We start from the raw sequence: 22,063 nt of genomic DNA on the forward strand, positions 1-22,063 counted from the left end.
GAGTTTGAGACCAGCCTGTTCAAAAAAGTGAAACCCCGTCTCTACTGAAAATACAAAAATTAGCCGGGCATGGTGGCGGGCGCCTGTAATCCCAGTTCCTTGGAAGACAGAGGTAGGAGTATCACTTGAACCTGGGAGGCAGAGGTTGCAGTGAGCCGAGATGGCACCACCATACTCCAGCCTGGGCAAAAGAGCGAGAGTCTGTCTCAAAAAAAAAAAAAAGAGAAGTAGAAAGAGAGAAAGTACACACAAGTGTTAAGACTGGAAAGGAGGCTGAGAAAGGAAGATTGCTTGAACCCAGGAGCTGGAGGTTGCAGTGAGCTATGATTACAGCATAGCTATGATTGCATTCCAGCCTGGGCAACAGAGTGAGACCCTGTCTCTTAAAAAAAGGGAGAAAAAAGATGGAAGGAAATGCAGCCTGTGCTGTACTTCTCTTGTTGAAGAGAAAGGGAAACATAGAGATGGAAAGCAAGTGAGATGGAGTAGAAAGAACACAGATTTAGGAGGCAGGTAGACCTGGCTTAAATTTAAGCCCATCGTAGGGGACTAAAATGTGACCTCAAACAAGTTTACTTAAGAAGTTTTACGGCCGGGCGCGGTGGCTCAAGCCTGTAATCCCAGCACTTTGGGAGGCCGAGACGGGTGGATCACGAGGTCAGGAGATCGAGACCATCCTGGCTAACACGGTGAAACCCCGTCTCTATTAAAAATACAAAAAACTAGCTGGGCGAGGTGGCGGGCGCCTGTAGTCCCAGCTACTCCGGAGGCTGAGGCAGGAGAATGGCGTAAAACCCGGGAGGCGGAGCTTGCAGTGAGCTGAGATCCGGCCACTGCACTCCAGCCCGGGCGAAAGAGCAAGACTCCGTCTCAAAAAAAAAAAAAAAAAAAAAAAGAAGTTTTACCTAACCAGTCTGAGCTGGTTTCCTCATCTCAAGTGGGAATAATAATGTCTGCCTCCAAGGGCTATGAAGAGGATGCAACAAGAAAACACAAAGATAGGCATACAGGACCTCAATAAATGGTCATAATTATCAGTATCACCACCATTAGCATGACCACTAGTAACAGTGGCTAACATTTATAGAGCACTTACTATGTGCTAGCACTTTCTTAGTGCTTTGCATATAGTAATTTACTTACATCAAATCTCTGAGGGAGGCAGCCTCTTATCTTCTTTCCACAGATAAGGAAGCACTGGTTCACAGAGGTCAAAGCCACTTCCCAAAGTCAAAGCCACTTCCCAAAGTAGTGGCAGAGAGTAAGGATCTGAACCCAGTCAGCCAGCTCCAGAGCCCTTTTTTTTTTTGAGACAGAGTCTCACTCTGTTGCCTAGGCTGTGGTATAGGGGCATGATCTTGGCTCACTGCAACCTCCGCCTCTCCGGTTCAAGCGATTCTCCTGCCTCAGCCTCCTGAGTAGCTGGGACTACAGGTGTGCACCACCATGCGCAGCTAATTTTTTTTTTTTTTGTACTTTTGGTAGAGACAGGGTTTCACCATATTGGCCAGACTGGTTTCAAACTCCTGATCTCAGGCGATCTGTCTGCCTCTGCCTCCCAGAGTGTTGGGATTACAGGCATGAGCCACTGCATCCAGCCTCAGAGCCCAAATTCTTATCTACTATAAAAGACTGCTGCCTGTCATCCCGGCACTTTGGGAGGCCAAGGTGGGCAGATCACTTGAGGTCAGAAGTTCGAGACCAGTCTGGCTAACATGGTGAAACCCCATCTCTACTAAAAATACAAAAATTACCTAGGTGTTGTGGTGCATGCCTATAACCCCAGGTCCTCAGGAGGCTGAGGAAGGAGAATGGCTTGAACTGGGTAGGCAGAGGCTGCAGTGAGCTGAGATGGCACCACTGCACTCCAGCCTGGGCGACAGTATTATTACTGACCTAAGATGATATGCAGTCCAAAGAAGACACATAAAGGGTCCTCCAAACACACTCAGCTCTCTAAGTCGCCTTGTGGCAGCAAGAGAGGAAATGGGAAGGAAGCATATCATCAAGATAAACAATGGGTAACAGAATCCTGTTCAAATTACCTTGACACACCAAAAGAGCTTTGCGACAATCATCCATGCTGAATCCCAGCTCCTGCAGCCTAGCCAGCTGTAACTCTAGGAAACAAATAGCATATAATTTTCATAAATAATTTTACGTAAATTAATTTACAACTTAATTTTAGAAAAAAAGAAAAGAAATTCAAAAACCTGTGACTAAAACATTTCATTTCTCTAAGCAAAACTGGACTCCTAATTGGAGAGTTCGATCAAGTGTACCCTGAAATCTTTGAGTCTTTTCCTCATATTGACTGTTTTTTTAAAGTGATGTCCTTGCCAGGAATTGGGGGGAAAGGTCTATTTCCCTTCTGGCCCCTTCATTCTGCCATCTGGCCCCCACATTTTCCCCTGTGTTTTAAATAGCTTAAAATTAGGGGTGGGCACAGTGGCTCACACCTGTAATCCCGACACTTTGGGAGGCTAAGGTAGGGGGACTACTTGAGATCAGGAACTCAAGACCAGCCTGGGAAAAATAGCAAGACCCCATCTCTACAAAAAAATATTAAAACTTAGTGAGGCATGGTGGCACACACCTGTAGTCCCTCCCAGCTACTCAGGAGGCTGAGGAGGGAAGATAGCTTGGGCCCAGGAGTTTGAGGCTGCAATGAGCTATGATCACACCACTGCTCTCCAACCTGGGTGACAGAGCAAGACCCTGTCTCAAAATAAACTAATAAATTAATAATAAAAGTTTAAAAATAAAACTTAGTGTTACTCATATAACTTCAGAGGAGAACTCTCAAAGCTTAAAACTCAACTTTGGCATTATCCAGGTAACTGTGGAAAAAACTGAAAGAGGAAAAATAGTGGAGTAGTTGGTTAGGGATGTTTTGTTGGTCTTTAAATTTTAAAAAATGAGAGAGTCATACTTAGGACTTACAGTTATACTGAATGACATACAATTAAACTCTGAACAATTTAATTGTGCAAAAGAAAATTTTAAGAGTCAAAAGCAGCAGCATTATTAGCAAGACTGAGTGAGTTTTACAGTTAGACACCTACCCAAGACAGGATCTAAGGTGTGTCTTGCCCCTTCTCTGATTTCCTCTCCAATGCGAGATGCACCTGGAAGGTAACTGCCAACGGAGTCTGACGCCAGGGCCACTGAGTCTGGCACTGCAGCATTAGCTTGCTCTGGGATGGATTTTGCAATGGCAAGAAATAGCTGAACATCATTATAGGACAGTCTGATATCCAGGGCTTGTAACTGAATCTAACAAAATGTAAAAAAGGTAGCAATTTTTTAAAGCTGCATTGGTTTTGCATCCATATCACTTACAGATGTAATTCCTATTTCAAGTTCTAAAAGTCCAACAGATACTGCACCAAATTTCTCATTTAAAAGATCGCAAAGATCTTGAAATTAAGCACTAATAACCATAAGGTAATATGCCTCAACTATGAGGTCAAATGGTCACAAACCTGCACCACGTAAAAAATACTAAGCTAGGATAATTACTAGAGCGATTAGTATTTCAGCAGGATGATTTTCATACAAGTATATTAATCATTAAAGCAGAGGACCAAAGATGGCTCTGGGGGAGAAAGGAGCACCTATCAGCAACATTTCTTAATCCCTTTTGCATGGATCTATTTAATTTTTTAAATCTCTCAAACAAAATGCCCAACCAACAAAATTTATCTCTTCTTTATTCAAACATAGCTTAAATGAGTCAAGTTTGACACTATTTCCTGAAATCCAGTCTTCCTGAGAAATGAGCAGTACAGCTACCTCTGGTACAGGCAGTGCAGACACCAAAACCAGACTAGTGCACAAATGAGCACTCTGGATGGCTGTCTCAATGTCTGAAAATGGTGTTTTATTAATTAATTTTTTTTTTCCTGGGAGGGAAAAAAAAAGACCGGCCGAGCATGGTGGCTCATGCCTGTAATCCCAGCACTTTGGGAGGCCCATCGAGACCATCCTGGCTAACAAGGTGAAACACCATCTCTACTAAAAACACAAAAAATTAGTCAGGCATGGTGGCGGGCACCTGTAGTCCCAGCTACTCGGGAGGCTGAGGCAGGAGAATGGCGTGAACCCAGGAGGTGGAGCTTGCAGTGAGCCGAGATCGCACCACTGCACTACAGCCTGGGCGACACAGCGAGGCTCCATCTCAAAAAACTAAATAAATACATACATACATACATACATACATACATACATGCATATCAGAATGGCTTTTCTCTTTTAACCTCCTATGGTTCAAATGGACTGATTATCTCCATTCAACCAAGGAAATCAAATGCCCAATTCTCAAGCCTGCCTTCCCTTGCTTCACCTTGAATCCTCCTTACTTCCCTACATAGTTCTTTGTTCTAGTTAGATCGTCCTGCTTCCACTCAATTTAGGTTATTCATTTGGAATGCTCTCCCTCATCCTCTCTGATTATTTACATCGTACCCTTCCTCCCAAATCCACCTTATGTGGAGTCTCACTCAAGATTCCTACCTATGCTGAGTTCTGCTTTCTATAAGCTTCTATAGAACTTCAAGATTATACAAGACAACTCAGGACTTTTATCCTCCCCAAGACTGTAGGATCTTCTAGGACAGAAACAATGTCATATTTATTCTGTATGTGCTAAAGTAACTAAGAGGTTGTTGGGGCCAGGTGCGGTGGCTCACATCGGTAATCCCAGCACTTTGGGAGGCCGAGGCGGGCAGATCACGAGGTCAGGAGATCGAGACCATCCTGGCAACATGGTGAAACCCCATCTCTACTAAAAATACAAAAAATAAGCCGGGCATAGTGGCGGGTGCCTGTAGTCCCAGCTACTCGGGAGGCTGAGGCAGGAGAATGGCGTGAACCTGCAGTGAGCCGAGATTGCGCCACTGCACTCCAGCCTGGGCGACAGAGCGACACTCCATCTCAAAAACAAAAAAAAGAGGTTGTTGGGCTCAGAGTAAATAAGTGCACCTGCATAGGAAAGTGTTTGAGAGCGTATCAACATATTGCACAAATTTTCCATCATTACCTCCAGGACAGGTGGGAAATCTTCACTATTGAATGCATCCATCAATCCTGAACTATTTTGATAAGAAGAATTCCCCACCAGCTCCACTTGAATTTGTACGGGATCCACAATTGAAAGAGCTGTATCATGCTCATTCCCCAGTCGGCATGAAAACACCTAGAGAATGAAATGCAATATGGCGAGAATTAATGTCTGATTGAGGAAGGGTCCAACTATCAGCACAAAGAGGCTAACTGAGAAGCCGTTGGCCATGTGTTATCCCAAGACCTGTAACAACTGCTGAAATAAATACTGTGAAGAGTGAGCCCCCCACCACCACTGCCGAGAGCACAGGCAGTGGTTCACCCAGAGGAAAAGGCAGTTTAGCAATACATCCCAAAAGCCTTACGAATCTCACACCCTTTGGTCCAATAATCCTACTTCTCTCTAGGAACTAGCAAAAAAAAAAAAAAAGATTCACTAAACCATTATTTAATAGTTAAAAAAAACTAAGAGCATGGCCGGGCGTGGTGGCTCAAGCCTGTAATCCCAGCACTTTGGGAGGCCGAGACAGGCGGATCACGAGGTCAGGAGATCGAGACCATCCTGGCTAACACAGTGAAACCCCGTCTCTACTAAAAAAAAAAAAATACAAAAAACTAGCCGGGCGAGGTGGCGGGCGCCTGTAGTCCCAGCTACTCGGGAGGCTGAGGCAGGAGAATGGCGTAAACCCAGGAGGCGGAGCTTGCAGTGAGCTGAGATCCAGCCACTGCATTCCAGCCCAGGTGACAGAGCGAGACTCTGTCTCAAAAAAACAAAAAAAACAAAAAAAAAAACACCTAAGAGCAGCCAAGGTTATATCACATCTACTCAATGGAGTATTTGCAGCCATTTAAAAAATGACAAAAAAGACCACACGGATTGTAAGAAGACAGTTACAACACAGACTATGTGAAAATACAACCCAAAATAATGTTACTCCCCAGCTTGAAGGAAAGAAACACACTAAAATGTCCACAGAAATCATATACGATTTCTGATAGGTTATTTTCCCTCCCCATGATATTTTCATAATTAAAAATAAAAACATTATTAAAGCTGGGTGATAGGTACATATGGAGTTCATGATATTATTCTGTTTACTTTGTATATGTTCGAAATGTTCTATAATAAAAGGTTAAAAAATAAATACATTCACTGGGAGAGAGAAAGAAGGGAGAGAGGGAGAAAGGACTCCAATTCTAAGACCAAATTGTTTTGCATGCTTAGGAAGAACGCAGAGGAAAGAAAACAGCAATCACTTGGGTCCTTCTTACTCCTTCACCCCCTCCACCACCTTTCTGGGGCACACCCAGTGCTGTTGGAAAACATGTGACACCAAGGTCCTTTGCCATATTCAAAATTCAAAATTCTTAAGCTATAAATTCTCCCCCAATGACTTATCAAGCTGGTCTTAAAATTCAGACCCAATTGTGCTGTCTAAAAGGCAGGACTGAAAGGAGCTTCCAGCGATCTCAAATATTTTGCCATGTAGTTGTCCTAAGACTTTAGAGCAGAAAAGTTTCATTTTCCTTTTTCCTTCAGGGGTTTCTGCTACACAAAACCCAATTGTACCTGACAGTTCATTAATCAATCACCAAGATTCTCCATTCAAAGCTAGTATTGTGGTGGCTTAGAAGGCAGATGAATTACAATTTCATGATCAACTCACATCACACCAGCATGCAAATCCTTCCTCTCAAACGGAGGTTTCTTTACAAAAGAGAAACAAGCGGTCAAGAAGTAGAGTCCCTACAGGCCTTATTCCACTATGTTTGTCTCAAAACCATAAACCACATACTTCTAACAGTGAAAATAAATTTTATTCATTCAAACTTTGAGCAATACCACTGGAAAGAAAAGGGCATGAAAAGTCTAATCATAAAGCAAAAGGAACCCCGACCAAGTATGCTAACAGTATGGCATGGGGAATGTGAGTTGACATGAGTCAAGTACAAACATCTGATAGAAACAAGAACTTGCCACGGTTCCCCTTCTGTCTCCACATCGCATGGCTTAACAAGAGACCAAGCACTTTTGGCCTAACATTGCATAATGGCATTTTCGAGCTACAAAGTCCACTGCAGCACAAATTATCTTCTTCATGAGATGACATGAGAGCCTAAAGCACCACTATTATCCATGCATTCCCTTCAGCCAGGCAGGACTCTGCAGAGCTGCCCTTTTATAGATCAGGTATTCCTGAAAGGATAACATATAAGATCCTTAGCACTTTGTATAAATAGGTTTCCCTTCCCAAAACCCTCCAGGTGAGGAGGGGGATGCAGGGGAAATGAGACCCACGGCCTCACCTTCATGCATGAGGTCTGCAGAATGAGAGGGCACAACAAGGGGCCTAACAGGGCAGTGGGGACTGAAGAAGTCTCCTTGAACTTCTTGAGGAAGAAAGGGTGTCAGAGAAAGAGGCAAATGCCCTCTGCATATTTACAGCCTAACACGGGGAGACTGAATTCATGCATTAGAACAGCCAGGGAGATTTGGGGAGAAAACAAACAGGAGAGGAGGGCAAGGGTCTTCCAATTCCATGAATTACTTCCCCTAATGAAAGTTTAAGAGGTACAATTATCTTCCAGATGCTTTTCTCGTAAGCCAACGTGCAGTGCTGTGATCAACACATAGACTTCTTACCTCGATGCCGAACAAACTTCCTGAAAAGGGGCGATCAACCAACCGGGGCTTATAGGTGAGCACTGTGGTGCCTTTCAGAATAATGGCATTGGTGTCAAAGCAGGACACATCTTCAACGACCACAAACTCCGTGCCTGGAAAGGACAACATTGTCAATCAAGCCAGAGCTGGGAAGCTGGAAAACACCAGAGGCTGTTGCAAACGAGGCAGCACATTTCCACCAGGCTACAACATGAACCAGTAAGATTTGTTCTGCAAAATGTCTGCTGACATTTACTAACACCGTCATCCTGAACCAATACTCTGCATCTGGCCATGTGCAGCTAAGCCAACAGAGCCCTGCAGCAGCAGGAAAGACTGGGATGTGATTTCTCTCTTTAGAATATTTCTAAACTAGATAGAGAAACTGCACCCCAGTCCTCCTGGGAGGCCTAGGAGATATTCAGCAGTTCACAAAATCATCCTTTCTCTAAGTGATGACCTGATTGAAAATTCCAGGAAGAGGCCGGGCGCGGTGGCTCAAGCCTGTCATCCCAGCACTTTGGGAGGCCGAGATGGGCGGATCACGAAGTCAGGAAATCGAGACCATCCTGGCTAACACGGTGAAACCCCGTCTCTACTAAAAATACAAAAAACTAGCCGGGCGAGGTGGCGGACGCCTGTAGTCCCAGCTACTCCAGAGGCTGAGGCAGGAGAATGGCAGGAACCCGGGAGGCAGAGCTTGCAGTGAGCCGAGATCCGGCCACTGCACTCCAGCCTGGGCGACAGAGCGAGACACTGTCTCAAAAAAAAAAAAAAAAGAAAATTCCAGGAAGATGACTCAGGTACTAATGTTGGCCAGGCACTATGCATCTAAGTAGCTATTTACAAGGTTGTTTACAAAGAACGTAGACCAATTTAATGTTGAGATTTTTGAAATCAGTAAGTTTTCAAGTTATTTGTATATATTTAATAGTAAATTCACTCTGCTTTACACTGTGTTTTTATCAAAAACCATATATAGATCAAGCTTTTGTAACCGAACTCACGTAAAACGCATTGTGCTAGCCAGCTTCATCAGAATCATTGAGAAGCAGGTACAGGTATCAGAAACATAACAATAAATACACAAATACATACAGATATACTAGATGAGTTCGCTAGTCAACAAAAGCCATAGTAAATCCATCTATACAAAGAAAAATATTCTTTTTGTAATGAAAATAAAAATCCCCTCACTTACTTATCTTCAAAACTGAGGTTTTCACATACTAAACTTGCCTAAACTCCATAAACCACATCTGCTAAGGCCCTAAAGATTAAACAGCAAATTGAAGACAGACCGTCCACTGGAAAAAAAAGACCGCTGCCCAGGCGGGTGCTCGGGCCAGGCACAAGCACTAGGCAGGCAGGGGGCAGGGACAAGCAACCCCACAGCCTTCAGTGGGCCAGGCAGCTCCCACCTGAAAATAGAGGCCAAGACCTCTGATGCTCTCAGGTCTGTAAAAGAGGCAAATGTGTAAGTGCTCATGTGAAAAATGGGAGGCAAAAGAGAAATCATCCTGTAACACAGATATTGAGTCTAACATCCAAACTAAGCACCAATGAATCACACCGACATATAATCACCTGTTACATTGACCTTGACCTCCAGGTGCCTTTCATTGGACACAGGAAGGGAAGACCGCTTGGTAACTACTCCACTCTTCACAGTTTTGGGAACTATAGCAGATTCGCTGCTAGAGATATGGTGGCGACAAGGAGTAACATGATTTTGTTTCTTAATATCACTGGGAGTGTGGAGAAAATCATGGACTAACAGTAGCCAGTCAAATATGAGAAACACACGGAGATTGTTGAGAACTACTGTAAAGCAGGAGGAATCCTTGGTAGATCTATAAAAAGAAGACAGGAGAAACTAAATAGGAAAAAAGAAACATGGTATTTCAATAACCTGCAAATGTGCTGCTCGGTTTTGGCAGGTGGTATTCCAGTATTTTCTAAACTGTCTGCTTTGAGTATCAGTAAACTTTGAACACTGGTTGAATAACACATTCAGTGTATTACTGGTTTAATAACACATTCAGTGTAATAAGTTAATCATATTTTTAAACAAGGAACATTTTATAAGAAAGCAGCATAGATAGCATAGCTCAGAGGTTCTCAATCAGATGGTTTTGCTCCTCTGAAGACATTCTTTCTTTTTTTTTTTTTTTTCTTTTCAGAGACAGGGTCACACTGTGTTGTCCAGACTGGAATTCAGTGGCACAATCATAGCTCACTGTAACTTGAAACTCCTGGGATCAAGTGATCCTCCCGCCTCAGCCTCCCAAAGTGCTAGGATTACAGGTGTGGGCCACTGCACTGGGCCCTTGGAGACATTTTTAATTCACATTTTAATTGCAATTGCAACTAGAGGGGGTTGCTATTAGTATGCAGTATAGGTAGAGGCTAGGGATGCTGTTAACTATCCCACAATGTACAGGACAGCCCCATAATAAGGAATTATCTGACCCAAAACGTCAATCGTGCTAAGGTCAAGAAACTCTGCTATGGTAAAGAGCAGAGGCTTTGAAGTCAGAGACACAGACTTAAATACTGCCATTTACGAGCTGTGTTATCTTAAGAAAGTCACCTACCTTCGCTCAGCCTGTCTCCCCACTTATAAAATGAAGAATATTAATATGATAAGAAATAAAGCACCAAGCACATAGCAGATATTTGATAAATGTCACTTTCTTTCCCTATGGGCTATTTCAAGAAGATCAATGAGGCACTCCTTCTTCGACACCTAGGATCACTTCTTTATAAATAATACCAAGTTTATACACACTAGTACTAGATTGTTTCTCTAGTTGAAATTGACCTGACAGCCCAGATCTTTTGGCCTGAGGAGAACAAGTAAGATGACATTTACCAGGGATAAATGTCCCCTAGGCAATCTAGAGGTAGAGCTGGGGTGGGGGCGGGGGGACAAGTTGCCATTACTCCAAAGTCTATATTTGAAGTGAAAACCCAAAGGGGACTCTCAGGCCTGACCTCAAACCACGATGCAGGCAGGGGCTTCGGCCAGGCCCTATTAGCACACCAGCAGGCCCGGCCTACTAATGGATGGGCCTCAGATGAGCAGGACAAGAGAAACGGGGGCTGGAGCACTTCCAAGGGGTTTTCTGGCTTGAACTTAGTTCCGTAAGCCCAAAAGAGACTCTGGGCTTCTAGCTACTACATGTACCTGGTTCCCTGCCCTAACAGGTACTCCTATTTGGGAAAACCTAACTTTGAAATATTTCTAAGGCTGGTTTCTCTGCTCTCTCATTTCTCCTAAACCTGGCTCACTGCCTCCAGTAAAAGGGCATGGGATGCATGGCTCCTTCTTACAGACACAGCATTTTTCACAGAAACACTCTACTCTTTTGTAACGGAGAAAAAATGTTGCCCTCAGTAAAATGTTTCCACCCCATTTTGAACATAGATTGTCAGAGTTCTGTATTTAACTGGAAAGTCACAGTGTGTTGGATCCCTTTTCTGGAAAATATTTCAAGCCTTTAAACACTGTGAAGTGATTTATATTTGACACACAAGATCCCAACAGAAGAGTAATTCTTCTTCAGACACGAAAGGCGTTCAAAAATTCCCATCAAAAGAACATTTCACTCCTCTCGCTAACAATAGTATTTCTGTTAGTAAGAGCCAAGGTAAGGCTTTATTATTTGACTCCAATGAATTATACACCTATAATACATAAATATTTCCAGGCCCCCTGTATATTAAAAATATGGTAAGAAGAAGACAACTACCTGACAGTCTAGGAAGCCAGATTAATAATAATAAAGTAAACTCAAAAATAAATGTTTCCCGGCTGGGTGTGGTGGCTCACACTTGTAATCCCAGCACTTTGGGAGGCCGAGGCAGGCAGATCACAAGGTCAGGAGTTTGACAGCCACCTGGCCAATATGGTGAAATCCCGTTTCTACTAAAAATACAAAAATTAGCCAGGCATGGTGGCAGGCGCCTGTAGTCCCAGCTACTCAGGAGGCTGAGGCAGCAGAATTGCTTGAACCTGGGAGGCGGAGGGTGCAGTGAGCGGAGATCGTGCCACTGCACTCCAGCCTGGGCAACAGAGTGAGACTACGTCTCAAAAAAACACAAAAAAAAAGAAAAAAAAGAAATGTTTCTCCAGATGGACCAAACAGATGCCAGCCTCTTGTTCAAACTTCAACCAAATGAACTGCAAAATGCAACCATCTTATCACATGACTGCAATCAGCCCAATGACGAGAAATCTGTTGGAAACGTCATTGGCTTTAACATCACAGACCCAGGTTTGACCTCTGATTTCCTGACCTACTAGCTGTGTGACCTTAGAAGAGTGAACTAACCCTTCTCCAAGTTTCTAACTTGGAAACTGTAAAATGAAGAAGTCACCCCCTTTGCAGACTTGTCAGGATTTCACTAAGCATAGCTAAAGTGCCTGGCTCATAGCAAGGCCCAATAAGAGGCAATTAGGATTCCCACTCCTGAATTTTTTAAAGTTCATACAAAAGCATAAATGTCTACTCTGCTAGACTTCCTAAAGGCATATGAAGAAATCATGACCTCTCTCGAAAAACAAAACAAAACCTAAACCCTGGGGAATTCTGAACAGCACATTGAAATGTCAGGCATACAGAAACATATAAGAATAATCCTGACGACTTTTTGTTCTGTTTTTTGCTTAACCACAAAGTTTTTCACAATCTTTTTACTTAGTGGTTTATACTTAACAACATGTCTGATGACATGAAGCACTAACAGAAGGGAAAGTCTCCTTTTTGGGTTTTCATTGAAAGACTTCTTTAGATCAGGCCTAATTTTTCAGTTTTAAGGTCTAAGTTCAGCCATAACATCAGCAAATGGTATATCACAAAATAACACGTTATATCAGCAATAACAACGACAGCTGCCAACTGTGCCAAGCAATATGCCAGAATTACTTTAATTATTACCTCTACCCCATGTGGTGGGTATAGGTAATTTTCTATTTTATATAAGAGGAAGTTGAGGCTCAAAGGGGCTAAACAACTTGTCTGAAGACACATAGCTAGATAGTGAGAGAACAAGGTTTTCAGCCCAGATCTGATTCCAAAATATATGTTCTTTCCATATACAACACTGCCTCCCATAATACCAGAAAGAAAAATATAACCTAATTCAAAACGGTAAAAACTACATATACATGGATAATGAGTCAGTAAGACTTGAATAAACGGGTAATTCAAGTCAAGCCCACCTTCCCTTCCATTATTTGTAAAGACCAAAAGTCTTTGTACTTTTTTCCTTAAAAAAGCATAATTTCTTCCTTCTCCAAGCCATTTTACAAATTAAAATAGTCTAGAGTTTACAAGGAGATCGATTTTAAGGCTCAATTCTGAACTACTTTATTTTTAAAGGCAACAGAGACATCTTTTGGCCAATAAATGAAACTGCAAGATTATAGGAATAATATGTTACTATACAGTACACTGCACTGATTAAGCCATTATCTGTTTATCTTGCTAGCGATTCCTTGGTTTTTTGATGTTCTAAAGCCAAAAAAGACTTGACCCAAAAGGGAATGTCTCCATAAAGAAAGGCAGAGAAGGGTCTGGATCTGCTACCTGAAATGTAGTTCAATCTGAATGGATCCTTGGGTGGTGCTGCTGTTCTTAGCAGGCTGAAAGATACAGCTGAACACGTTCGTCATGCCAGGGCTCGTCTTCTGCCCAGCATAACGGGTGTCAAAAGCCATCATGGAATGGGAAACCAAGTTAATGGACTTGGTTTGGTTGGAAAAACTTTCATAGAGCAGTTTACATTTCTTGAAGTCAAATCTAAAAGAGAGAAAAGAAAGCAGGCAAAATGTGAAACACAAGTCTTCCATTTTATGAAAGTATGTAAGTTCGAGATAACAAAAGCAAAATCAAAAATATATCTAAGTCCCATAAGGATAATAACCTTCATTCTGAGTTTTTTTTTGTTGATTTTGTTAATAGACTCCTCGAAATGGAGTTAGTGTCACTGTGCCTTGGATCTTACTTTTCCAGTTCCACAATGATGATCTTGCTTATAGGAAATGCATGAGAAGTAACAATACCACATATTAACATATTCTTGATCCGTTATCATTCCCACGACCACCAGAAGCCTAAGAAGTCTGTATATTCCCAAAGAATGTCAAGGGTCCCTCGGGCCTTCATCTGTCAGCTTCTAGCTTGCCTGCATGTTTCACTCTCCAGTGTCTGTCCAACCGTTTATGTAAAACTGTTATAGTGTACTGGGAACAAATAATGCTCTTTACATGGAGAATAATTCAACTAATCTACCAAGAGGAAACGCATTTGGAACCATCGTTTTTTATAACAGAGAAAGCTGCAATGAGGAATTCATAATTACTCAGTACCATTATGACAATACATGCAGAATTATTCCATATTGAGAAAAACTAAGGACATAGCCAATCATCACAAAAAATTGCTGGGTGAGATGGTTCACGCCTGTAGTCCCACCTTCTTATGGGGGCAGAGGTGGGAGGATCACTTGAGCCAGGGATGTGGAGGTTGCAGTGAGCCAAGATAGCACCACTGCAGTCCAGCCTGGGCAACAGAGAGAGATTCTGTCTCAAAAAAAAATAAAAAAAGAAAAAGAAAAAGAAAAGAAAAGGAAAGAATAAAATTGCTGGCTCACAAGACCACCAATCTGAGACCACACTTTCAGTAACCAATGCTCTCATCAGCTGAGTTAGGTACAGACCATGGTGGACTTTCAACAGAAAGACAAACTAGAAGACAGAGTGCTTCAGCAGGGAATTATTGGCCTTGAAGTGCTGTTTTCAAATGCCAAACCACTTTCCCAGTCATACAACTGTAAGCTAGCCATAAAAACTCTATCTGGAAAAGAGGAGTGATGTATGCCCAGCTTACAGGGCTGATAAGAGATTAAAATGAAAAGGTTATTAAGTATGAAACGCACTCTTTAAAGTTCAACACCAGTAATCATGAATTCATACATCTATATTGACCAAGGAAGTGACAGAAATAAGTGAAGTACTAGGTAAGCATATGTCCCATTTCAAGGGAGCAATTGCTACTGCGCTTCCAGATGTTTCCAAGTGAGAACAGGGACCTAGTATTGCCAAAGCTTCCAGTTTTTCAAAAGAAGCTAAATACAAACCTTTTATATAAAATCCTGCAACGTTTTTTGGGGCCGGGGGGGCCCAGGTTTCAGCTCTGTCGCCTACGCTGGAGTGCAGTGGTGTGATCATGGTTCACTGCAGCCTCAACCTCCTGGTTCAAGTGATCCTGTCACCTTAGCCTCTTCAGTAGCTGGGACTACAGGCATGCACCACCATGTGCAGCTAGTTTTTAAATTTTTTGTAGAGACAGGGTCTCTCACTATGTTGCCCAGGCCAGTCTGGAATTCCTGGCCTCAAGCAATCCTCCTGTCTTGGCTTCCTGTAAGTGCTGGATTCCAGGCCTGAGCCACTGTGCCCAGACCCTAACTTTGAAAATGGCCAGCGAGGCATCAGGGCCGCACATCAAGTGGTTCTGCATCTCCCACCCCGTAACTACTCAGACACACAGCAAGACAGGACTTCCTGACTCCATCACCCTGTGTGGGACCACATTTTAGCTCCACAAAGTCTGCCAAAGCATTTAATTGCCATTCAAGACAATTCCAGAGCTCGTTTTTCTCTCTGGTACATCAAAACACTAGCTGCTCTGTCACTCTAAGTGACTATAACAAGCAGAGCAGCCTGAGACCCACAATGGTCACACAGTATGAGGCAGAAAAAGATCTTCACTGTTTTAAGCCACTGATAAATTGGGGTTGTCTGTTACTACAGCATAACCTAACCAACGTTGACTGATAGAGCAATGCATCTAAACTTTTCAATGCAGACAAGATTCCACCTGCGGGCCACCACTCTGCAACCTCTGCTCCGTGTTAATGCAAAACATGTGTATTATGTGGATACTGTTACTAACAGTATAATAATATAATTAAAGGCATACCTGGCTAGGGACCCAGAACCTTCTTTTCTTTTTGGATCTTTAAGCTCCAGACTTACATTCACCATATCAATGAGGAAGCACATGCAAGTGTATACTTCTCCACTCAGAACAGTCTACAAAAGGAAAATGCCCGTCAATCCATAGCTGATGATGCCAACCTAAAAATAGGTTAATACGCCAAGAAATCTAATTTGCTTGTTGCTCCACCTTCTTTCTCCGGGTGAGTTTGAGGAATAGATACACAGGGTGACCATCAGCTGAGACTATGAGAGTTACAGAAGAACATAAGATCTCACTCACATGAATTCTTGGATCTTGTAAATCATAAGGCCGCATAAATTCCTCTATGGGTTCTCCCAGGTTGTTCTCCAATAAGCCGCGGATCAGCTTGTATTTATACAGATCCAGAGAGCAGTGGACTGAGGAGAGATTGCCATGGATAGATATGTCTGGCACAGTATGACTTATTTCTCTATGAAAAAGAAAAAAGATCACTTACACAAACAAGTCCCTAATTTAACATCGACATAGCTCACACCCAAATAATGGAGTTAAAGTGTACTCACCTACATTATCAAGTAGGTAATTCCTACTTCCAATGACAAAAATTCCTGTAGCTCCAAATGAAACAAGTTAATACGACTGTCATGCTTCAACTATAAAAAGCCCCTTTTCTCCCAAAATTTACATTTAGAAAATCCTCAAACCAGGCCAGGTGTGGTGGCTCACACCTATAATCCCAGCACTTTGGGAGGCTGAGGTGGGAGGATCACTTGAGCCCAGGAGTTCGAGACCAGTCTGGACAACATAGTGAAATCCCATCTCTACAAAAAATGCAAAAATCAGCTGGGCGTGGTGGTGTGCACCTGTGGTCCCAGCTACTCAGGAGGCTGAGGTAGGGGGTTCACTTGAGCCCAGGAAGTCATGGGTGCAGTAAGCTGTGATCGCGCCACTGTATTCCAGCCTGTGTGACAGAGTGAGACCCTGTGGGAGGGAGGGAGGAAGGAGGAAAGGAGGGAGGGAAGGAGGAAAGGAGGGAGAGAAGGAGGGAGGGAGAGAGGGAGGGAAGGGAGGGAGAGAGGGAGGGAAGGGAGGGGGAGAGGGAGGTAAGGAAAGGAAATCCTTAAACCTAATGTGAGCTAACTAACTAATCTATTAACAAGAAAAACCTCATGAGACTCAGAAAGAGCTTAAATATTACAGTTGGGAAAGCAATAAAGAAAAGATGCCAAGATCTTTATTTAACTCTTTGGATTTAGTGGTAACTAAAGGCAGACACCAGTGTTTCATACTGAGCCCAGATGGGACATTAGGATAAACTCTGAATAGGTTCATCATCTCAGTTGGGATGGACAGAAGTAAAGCTGAAGAGGGAGAGGGGCACACATCTATACCTCATCTCAATACTAAAAAGCTTTCTCTAACCTCCCATGGGTGAACTGGGCATCGTGAATCCTACAGACACTATGCTCTAAGTATAGAGAGGGATAGTGTTTGAAATGGCAGAGGTATGTAAACAATTACTCTGTCTGCAGAGAAAAGCCGACATACAACAGAGTTTTAAAAGACAATGATGCAATAAGAAAGAAAAACGGAGACGGCTGACCAGGTGCCATCTCGGGCTGCTGTGTGTCCGGTGTGAGACCTGTGACAGGACACCCTGCATCCAGCATCACCTTCTATCAGGCCTAACAGAGTACAATTATCTGCACAGAAACACTGATGGGAGTGGGGAAAGTTTAGATAAGCTGAGTAGGAAAGCTTTTTTTATGTGGGGGGGGAAAGCATTGCTTGAAAAGAAAACAAAGTGTTCAATTTCTAAATAATGAAGCTCCTCTTAAGACTGCTTAGCCAGTAAAACCAAATATAGCCCATGCCAACCATAACTGAACACCAGCCAGGGAGCACTTGAATAACACGTAAGACTGAAACACAAACATCCCAGTGAGAACAGCTAAGTTGTATCATTAATCCAGAGAGAAACTAAAAAAGTGACATTAAATGACTTGCCCAAACCAAGAACTGCGAAGGGAGTAGCCAAAAAGAAATTCAAAATCATGCCCTATACAAATAATAAAGCTGTTTTTCTTTTTTTTTTTTTTTGAGACTGAGTCTTGCTCTGTCACCCAGGTTGGAGTGCAGCGGCTCAATCTCGGCTCACTGCACCCTCCGCCCCACTGTTTCAAACAATTCTCCTGCATCAGCCTCCCAAGTAGCTGGGATTATAGGCGCACGCCACCGTGCCTGGCTAATTTTCGTATTTTTAGTAGAGACAGCATTTCACCATGTTGGCCAGGCTGGTCTCGAACTCTTGAACTTGTGATCTGTCTGCCTCAACCTCCCAAAGTGCTGGGATTACAGGCGTAAGCCACCATGTACATATGCCAAGGCGGGTATGACAAGGCAGGTGGATGACAAGGTCAAGAGATCAAGACCATCCTGGCCAACATGGCGAAACCCCATGTCTACTAAAAATACAAAAATTAGCTGGGCGTGGGGGAGTGTGCCTGTAGTCCCAGATACTTGAGAAGCTGAGGAAGGACAATCGCTTGAACCCAGGAGGCGGAGGTTGCAGTGAGCCCAGATCTCGCCACTACACTCCACCCTGGCGACAGAACAAGACTCCACCTCAAAAAAATATATATAAAGATCAAATCAAATACTAAATTAGAATCATCTACTTAACTTCCTGTATCCCTCAACAAAATGACTTCAAAGGAATTAGTTTTCTCTTTCATCATAGTAGCCCTCATGTTCAGCACATAGTAGGGACTCAATAAACATTTGTTAAATAGATGAAGAAATAAGTGAATAACTAGTTCTTCCAAACTTAATAGCACTGATTTCCACATTAAGATTCTACTTATCATAGACAGTTATTCAGATACAAAACATTGGCTGGACATGGTGGCTCACGCCTGTAATCCAGCACTTTGAGAGGCTGAGGCAGATAGAATACCTGAGGTCAGGAGTTTGAGACCACAATATGGTGAAACCCCATCTCTACTAAAAATACAAAAATTAGCCAGACATGGTGGCATGTGCCTGTAATCCCAGCTACTCGGGAGGCCGAGGCGGAGGAGAATCACTTGACTCTGGGAGGTGGTGGTTGCAGTGAGCCGAGATTGCACCATTGCACTCCAGCCTGCCTGAGACACAGAGCGAGACTCCATCTCGGGGGGAAAAAATAAAAAATAAAAACACACTCACTTGTCCAAATTCCTTTCCACCTGCAATTTCAGCCTACAAGGCTCGGTTAAGAGGCTTCCTCCTGTCTGTCGCACAGAATAGGAAGGGAAGATCAGATCTCCACTACGGTCCTCTGGTGCCTTGGAGTATTCTCTTGGATGTCTCTCTGCAGCAAAGATGTCCATGTCCTGGAGATCCACGACAATGCAATCCAGCAGGCAGACATGGTCTTCTACAAGGACCCAAGGAAAGAGAGGTAATGAAGAAAAGGGGACCCAAAAAGGGGTTGCCCTAAACAAATAAAAAATGCAAAGCTCATTCTGTCTTTGAAAATGTTTACAGCTACCTGCTTCCCCCCGCAGTCCACTACTCAGAAAACTGGCTGTCCAGGAGTCTCCACTATGGCAGCCAGACCTCCTGATGCAAATCTCCATGTGCTCGGCACACCCTGCCCGCCTGCCTCTACTCCAAGCACAGACCACGTCACAGTTCTTCGGTGTCTCATGCCCACACTGTGACAACTGAGGCTAGCAGGGGGAGGTTGATGACTAAATCTAACTCCTATGCAATCCCTCCCTACACACAATGCTACCAAAAGGTTTACAAACTTTTCCCAGCACTAAAATTCCTTTTTCAAACAAATATTGCCACATGTAACCACTTCCATTTCCACCGACCACATCTAAACCACCTTCATTCTTGCCTAGACCAAAAAGAACTCTCCTCCATTAGACCTACAAAATTTCACTCTAGCCCTCACAAAACCATTCTCCCCACAAAATACCTGAGTGATCCTTAAAAAAATAAACAGTCCATAACATTCACTTCTTTTATACACTTACTGGCTATGGTTAATCCAAAATTCTTTCTGTAAGCCGGTGCAGTGGCTCACACCTATAATCCCAGCACTTTGGGAGGCTGAGGCAGGCGGATCACCTGAGGTCAGGAGTTCAAGACCAGTCTGGCCAACATGGTGAAACCAGTCTCTACTAAAAATATAAAAATTAGCCAGGGGTGGTGTTGGGCGCCCAAATCCCAGCTACTCAGGAGGCCGAGGCAGGAGAATGGCTTGAACTCGGGAGGCAGAGGTTGCAGTGAGCCAAGATCGCGCCACTGCACTCCAGCCTGGGCGGAGCAAGACTCCATCTCAAAAAAAAAAAAAAAAAAAAAAAAAAGAAAGAAAAAAGAAAAAAAATTTTTTCTGTAAAACTCCCCCAAATCCCTACAAGGCCCGGCATAAGCCCACTGCCTTCTTTCCCAAGCTCATTTCAAGCCATTCTCTCTCCTGCTCACTAAACCTCAGGCTTACTGTCCTTTGTTTCCCCCAACATGCCAAGCTCTTTGCTGCCTCAACAGCCTTACAAGTGGCATGGCCCTCCCATCTCATCTAAATTCAGTCTTCTCTCTTCTTCTGTCTTTCCCATTATAACATTTATTATCATCTATCAATATTTAAATGCTCAGTGTCTTTTTCGTTAGTCTATAAGTAGCGCTGTAGGAGGAGCCATGTCTAACAGCATGTTAATATACTAGGGAATAAAATATTATAACACCTGGCATGAAGTGGGCACTGAAAAAATGAGTTTTGTATTAGTTAATTACATTGATAAATACATGAACTAGATAAACGTAGAATTGATCTGGTAAAAAGGGGTAAGGAAAGGGAATGAAGCAGGCTTTGGAGATTCTCTAGGACAGGGGTCCCAAACCCCCAGGCCATGGACGGGTACTCACAGCAGGAGGTGAGACGGAAGTGAACGAGCATTACCACCTGAGCCCTACCCCCTGTCAGATCAGTGGTGGGATTAGATTTTAAGCAAGGGATCTAGATTATGTGCTCCTTATGAGAATCTAATGCCTGATGATCTGAGGTGGAACAGTTTCATCCTGAAACCATCCCCAACCCTGTCCGTGGAAAAATTGTCTTCCATGACACTGGTCCCTGGTGCCAAAAAGGTTGGGGACTGCTGCTCTAGGGTACTGCTATGGAATCCTAGGATTATACGGAAACAGTGTGAAAACCACTGTCTTAATCCAAGACAATATTACCATTAATAGTGAAATTTCATAAGCAAATAGCAAATTAGTAGGAGAAATACTGTTAAAAAAGAGACCTTCTTTCTATAAAACATCCCAAATCACTTCTTAAAGGCATCCACTGACATGTATGTAAGACTGGCCTTGTTCCTAGTCATCACGGACGTCATAACATCAGTGACGGTAGGCAGCATGTGCTGAGTGGCCCTCAGGTGCAGCCCTCTCTGTGCTCTAAAAGTGCATGCAGACAGACTGGCAAGCAGTATCATGTTCAGTCACAATTCGGTTCTGGAGTCAGACTGCCAAAATCCATAGTCCAACTCTTCCAATACTATCTACATAACCTTGGGCAAGTCAGATTACCCAATCTCTGCAAGCCTTTGCCTCTTCATCTGTGAAATGGGGGTGGATCACGAGGTCAGGAGATCGAGACCATCCTGGCTAACAAGGTGAAACCCCATCTCTACTAAAAAATACAAAAAAATTAGCCAGGGGTGGTGGCAGGCGCCTGTAGTCCCAGTTATTCGGGAGGCTGAGGCAGGAGACTGGCGTGAACCCAGGGGGTGGAGCTTGCACAGGGGGTGGAGCTTGCAGTGAGCCAAGATGGCACCACTGCACTCCGGTCTGGGCGACAGAGCAAGACTCCATCTCAAAAAAAAAAAAAAAAAAAAAACCCTACAGGAGTGTAATGTGAAGAAAATAATTAATGTAAATAATGCACCACAATGTTTGGCACATAGTGTTTCACAACTACTACTATGGTGATGAAAATTATTTTGTTGAATGATCAACATAATTAAAACCACTTTCCTGTCACCTGTAGGACTATAAGGTACCAGAGAGAGCTAACAATTCCTCGAATCTATGTAACAGGACACTCAGCAGCCTCTCTCAACTAGTGTCCTGCATCTTGCAAAGTCCTATCACACTGGACTGATCTTTGCGGCTCATCATATTCTGCCTCCCTCTCTAGCAGCTCAGAGCAGCTCCCACCTATCGGGTACATCACTCATCCAGAACACATTTAACAACAGAAAAGAGGCCGGGCACGGGGGCTCACGCCTGTGAGCAAAATCAAAACCCCAGCACTTTGGGAGGCTAACATAGGAGGATCGCTTGA

The 22,063-nt window shown here is 43.3% G+C and overlaps 1 protein-coding gene across 8 annotated transcripts in view; it reads right to left on the bottom strand.

Annotated features, from left to right (window-relative positions):
* Window positions 1–22,063, bottom strand: part of VPS13D (vacuolar protein sorting 13 homolog D) — a 296,584-nt gene that overhangs the window by 195,513 nt on the left and 79,008 nt on the right. For all 8 annotated transcript variants that reach the window (XR_004441096.1, XR_004441097.1, XM_033228304.1 and 5 more), the window contains 9 exons: window positions 18,928–19,138; window positions 16,018–16,189; window positions 15,718–15,830; window positions 13,324–13,536; window positions 9,317–9,582; window positions 7,709–7,842; window positions 5,042–5,197; window positions 3,066–3,276; window positions 2,046–2,120 (listed from right to left, as the gene is read on the bottom strand). Coding sequence is in view for 6 of the 8 variants with exons in the window: in XM_033228304.1 (XP_033084195.1) it covers window positions 2,046–2,120; window positions 3,066–3,276; window positions 5,042–5,197; window positions 7,709–7,842; window positions 9,317–9,582; window positions 13,324–13,536; window positions 15,718–15,830; window positions 16,018–16,189; window positions 18,928–19,138 (1,551 nt within the window). In the remaining 2 variants the exon portion in view is untranslated. The remainder of the gene's footprint in view (window positions 1–2,045; window positions 2,121–3,065; window positions 3,277–5,041; window positions 5,198–7,708; window positions 7,843–9,316; window positions 9,583–13,323; window positions 13,537–15,717; window positions 15,831–16,017; window positions 16,190–18,927; window positions 19,139–22,063) is intronic.

This window comes from Trachypithecus francoisi, unplaced genomic scaffold, assembly GCF_009764315.1.
Source record: "Trachypithecus francoisi isolate TF-2019V2 unplaced genomic scaffold, Tfra_2.0 Lachesis_group12, whole genome shotgun sequence".
NCBI lineage: Eukaryota > Metazoa > Chordata > Mammalia > Primates > Cercopithecidae > Trachypithecus > Trachypithecus francoisi.